The 4,905-nt window shown below is 43.5% G+C and overlaps 1 protein-coding gene across 1 annotated transcript; it reads left to right on the top strand.

The window, feature by feature from the left end:
- Positions 1-1,802: 1,802 nt before the first annotated feature.
- Positions 1,803-3,352, top strand: LOC109958509 (transmembrane protein 121). Its single transcript, XM_020597214.1, has one exon. It carries the CDS (start codon positions 1,808-1,810, stop codon positions 2,756-2,758), a length of 951 nt encoding a protein of 316 aa, XP_020452870.1. The 5' UTR covers positions 1,803-1,807; the 3' UTR covers positions 2,759-3,352.
- Positions 3,353-4,905: the final 1,553 nt, after the last annotated feature.

Genomic DNA, 4,905 nt, shown 5'->3' with positions numbered 1-4,905 from the left:
ACATCCCATACTGGAGAGCATCTCCTCTCCTCTGTACCCCCCATCTCTTTCTGGATCACTTTTCATCCTTGCATCTTGAACTTGCTGGAGAGAAGAAAATGCATGGCACCTTAAAGGCTTCTCAAAGAAGAGGAAAAGCAGGGCTTTTGCTGGGAGTCAAAGAAAGACATCTCAAGAAAATGGGATATCAGCACAAGACACAATGTATAAAGAAGAGACGGATGTGAGAAAAAAAGAGGGTGAGGGAGAGAAGTTGTGCATTCAGCTAAGCTGCAAAAGGTTGGCTTGTCTTCCCTTCCCCACACCCTGCCTTTCTCCACCCCCTGGAAAAGTGTTCTGTCTCTCTCTCTCTCTACCTCTTTGCTCTCTCCCTCTCTCTGCAGCTGTGGTCGGCTGAGCGTCACTTCCATACAGCAAGTGCCTTTACTTGAACAGAAGAGGAAGAAGGAAGAGGAGGGTAGCTGTGAGCGAGAGTGAAATAAAAGATCCCAGGAGTGTGTCAGAACGTACCAGAGGAGCAGCTCTCTGACTTCGCTTAGAGGGCTGAGAAGTGCACAGAGACAGACGGGCAGAGGCAGGAGAGGCAGGAGAGGCATCACGGCGCTGGTGGTGCTGGCAGAGCATGCTGAGTGGAGACAGGGGAATCCACTGGCGCTGCTGATCCCAGTGTGCCTGGGAAAAGCTGCTTACGCGGGAGACAGAGAACGACACTGCAGCTAGGATCTCGTCAGGAGGGCAGCATTTTACAGTGACAACGAAGCGTAGAGACAGCTGAAAACTGCACACACACAGAGACACACTGAAAAGCAAACATGCTCATAAACACACATGCACACAGCTGAGAGGGGAAAGCGAGTCAGACACATGCTGCCTTGAAAAGATTCACTACTACCTTCTTTTGCTCTTGAAACTTACAAACTGAAGAACAGATGCAAAATGTTTCATGTTTTTGTTCATGGATGGCGGATGATGGAGAGGAAAACTTCTGGAGAGGACATTTTCTTTTGAACACAACCTAACGTAGAGATTTTTTCCATTTACCACTTCTACTTATTCAGAGACGAGGGTTAAAACCTCAAAGTACAACACAAAATAACCTCTATTCTGTTGCAGAAATTGTGACCATTAAGATGCCGCCTCCTCATTCAGTTAGAGCCGTAAGTGGATTATGATGGCAATATTTTGGGATTTCTTTTTTGCTTAAAAAAAGAAAAGAAATCAGTCCATGACTGGTGGATTTACATCTGTCAGAGAAAGAGACAATTTTGTGTTTTTTTTTGTCTCCTCTTCTTGTGTGGATTACAGATGGGCTTTGTGATCTCCCAGTGCAGTCTCATGGATGATCGCTCCCTGCCAGTCATAAGGATAAAGTACAAAGAGGGACACAAGTGAGTTTTCAGCTTGATTTTTATCTCTGAGGCTTAAGCTTGTTTGAAAATAAGGGTCTGAATCTGTAATGAGAGCACACTGCAGCAGCTTGTTTCACAAACTGTAACTCTGTTTAATGAGTGATTATCAAGGAGATTTATCTATTTATTTATACAAACCATTTGCCAGTGAACATAATTTGGTAAATGAAGGGTACTGTCTACCCGGCAGGTGGCTGGGCACAAGTGGAGATTGATTGAAGTGATCTGTGTGAATCCTATTAATGCATCCTGGATTCTGGCCAAGGCAGAAGCAATGGAGGGGAACACCGCTGTCTAGCAGCACTATCTGATCTGCCTCCTCACTGGATAAACTGAGGACGCTCTTTGACAACACTCCTCCTCCTTTTCCTCCTCTTCCTCCTCTTTCCTGGGTTAGAATGGTACCCCCACCTCCCACAAACAAGCCCCACGTGTGCCTGTCCACCATCCTTATTATGAGCAGCATGGCATTGATTGATGCCTACCTGGTGGAGCAGAACCACGGACCACGTAAGATTGGCATCTGCATCATGGTGATGGTGGGAGACATCTGCTTCCTAATCGTCTTGCGTTATGTAGCAGTGTGGGTGGGTGCTGAGGTGCGCACAGCTAAGCGAGGCTACGCCATGATCCTCTGGTTCCTTTACATCTTTGTACTGGAGATCAAGGTCTACTTTGTGTATCAAAACTACAAGGCAGACAGGAAGAGCCTGGATGCTCTGGCAAGGAAGGCGCTCACACTGCTGCTGTCCATCTGCATTCCAGTGTTGTTTGTGGTGCTGGTTGCTATTGACCATATGGAATATGTACGCGCCTTCAAGAAGCGTGAGGAGATCCGTAACCGCCTCTTCTGGGTGGTGGTGGACTTGCTGGACATACTGGACATCCAAGCCAACCTGTGGGAGCCTCAGAAGAAGGGGCTCCCTCTGTGGGCAGAGGGTTTGATGTTCTTCTACTGTTACATCCTTCTGCTGGTGCTGCCTTGTGTATCACTGAGTGAGATCAGCATGCAGGGCATCAATATTGTGCCCCACAAGATGCTCCTGTACCCCATCCTCAGCCTGGTGACTATCAACATCATCACACTCTTCATCCGTGGGGGGAACATGATTCTGTACAGGGACGCCAGGGTATCCGGGATCCTGATAGGAAAAAACATCTTGGCCATCATCCTAAAAACTTGCAGCTTTGTGCAGTACAGGAGACAGCTGCAAAATGCTCCTCCTGCCTTTGGGGTTGAGCTGCAGAAAAACTCGGTGGCCCATGTTCGCCCTGCCCCCACCCCTCCTCAAGTGGTCATGCAAGACCAGACGCCCCTCCCCGAGGTGACGACGTGCGAACACACATGACAGAACGGTGAGGTGAATCCTGGAAATGTTGATATGAATATATACGACCCTCAGGACGCTGGCAGGGCACAATGTTCCACAACCTTGTAGGGCATGTGGACACACAGGGGATCATGATCTTCACTGATGATTTATGGCACACAGGACACTGCAGACAGGCAAGGATAGAGCAGTGCTGTATCCAGAGCTGTCATGGTGCAAAATACGGCAGAAGTTGTGACTTTGTTAAAGCATTTCCCTGAGTGAGTTCAGTTAACTGTGTATTTTTTTTCTAATTGTACAAAAGAAAAAAGGCAACTACTGCGAGATTAGAGGCTATATTTTTGAACGGTGTGTTGCATTCTAATCTTAAACTTATGAGGTCTGTGTGCTGTGGTGTTCTGTTGCTCAAACGTTCTTAGTAGAAGAGGGTTTTCACGTGAAGTCAAAAGGAGTGACCAATGAACAAGTCAAAATAATGAGAATGAAAATAATTGTTAAAGCATTGTCTTGAAAGAAGTGTGTTTTTATATGTGATTCTTTGATAAAGTATTGTGTACAAGATAAATGCTTTCCTGCTCTTTCACTGACTGTAGAGGACTTTTTCTTGAAAACATTTAAGTTACTGGACCAGTTGAATATACTTCATTTTTTAATTAAAATTCAGCAAATATCCCTTAATTAACCTGAGTTACAAAAGAAAAAAGACTGCCTAATTGTTGAAGTGACACATTTCACAGTGTCATTCATCTTACAATTGTTAATGCTGCTTATCTTGAAGAAGAAATAAATAAATTCTCTATGCAGGTATGAACAGTTTGATCAGTAAAGGGTGCAAATGGTGCTCTAGCCCTAGGATAGAATACGCAGCCAAGGGGCAAAGCTGCAGATGGATAACGGATTCCAAATAAGGAAACCAGGTTGTCAGTGGCTGCCTGCACTCGTGCTTAGCGGCAGCAGCAGAATTTTGCAAGCACAAGTCATTTTGTTCTTCACACAAAGAACAAAATGGATACTTTGGTCCAGTGATGCAGATCTAAACAACAGCCAAGTAAACATCATGTCTCATAATGACAAATCTCTTTCTGTCTCATGCAGTTTCTTCTCTCTACATCACCAACAGCTGAGTCAGAGGCTTGTATGCATTTCAGTGATAGACACATTTTAGTATTTTCCTTAAAAAGTGACTGAGAAATATATTTACTTGAAGGAGATTTTTAAAACATCTCTGGCTGTTGTTAGCAGAGCCAGAGATGCAAAACTGAACACTGAGATCAGGTGGTGTAATATGATGCGGTGGCACAAAGCAAATAATAAGACACAGGTACCTCAGGTGAAAAAGGAACTACATCTTTGCAGTTTTCTCTTGTACTCACCTGTGTAATTTCATTCACACTGGCTGTCCACATTTGCTAAAACCCTAAGCGTGCAGAAGCTCATCCAACATCTTCATCTGTGCAAGGCACAGCTACATGAAGGTGGTAATTTTTGATGGCACAGACTAGACTATCACATTAAGACTAATGTAGCCACATTTATTTGTTAGTGTTGCTGGTGTGTAAAGTTATAACATCGGTCATTTAGACTGTATAATATACCAGTGGATTGGATTGTTTTTATAGCAATAAAAAAATTACATTCATTCTTTAGCATCCTACCAAATGTGCTGAACAATGAATACAGCCAGTGTGATGAACAATAAGGAAATAGTTTTTGCTGAAATTGGCTGCAGACTCAGATATTATGCACTGACAATAACATTAATGGCTTGCATACAATAGTTTTCACATAGTAGTGTTACTGCTCTTACAAAATATGGCATTGAAGTCAGTATAAACTGAGTTAGTGCATGTCTCTGCAGCTATACAGGTTAAAACTTTCATGCACCCCGTGAGGTCATTTTTTCTTAATTTATGGTGAAACATCTGTTCAAAAAGCAGAGCTGTTTTACAGTAGGTAGTGCTTAGTTTATATTTGCTGGTATTTCTGGTAAAAACAGAACAAGTAACAAACAAACAAGCACGCTCTTCTTCACATTATTTTAATTTCAGGTTCACATGTAGTTTGACTGTGTGGTGAAAAAGAAGCATCTACATGACGAGAAACAGCTGAACCTTAGGTGCATGTTATGCAAAGTAATGCTGAGATTCAAATGTCTCCTTCCTGCT

This window comes from Monopterus albus, unplaced genomic scaffold (genome assembly GCF_001952655.1).
Source record: "Monopterus albus unplaced genomic scaffold, M_albus_1.0 scaffold3.1, whole genome shotgun sequence".
Taxonomy (NCBI): Eukaryota; Metazoa; Chordata; class Actinopteri; order Synbranchiformes; family Synbranchidae; genus Monopterus; species Monopterus albus.
This window is presented reverse-complemented; position numbering and strand designations above follow the sequence as displayed.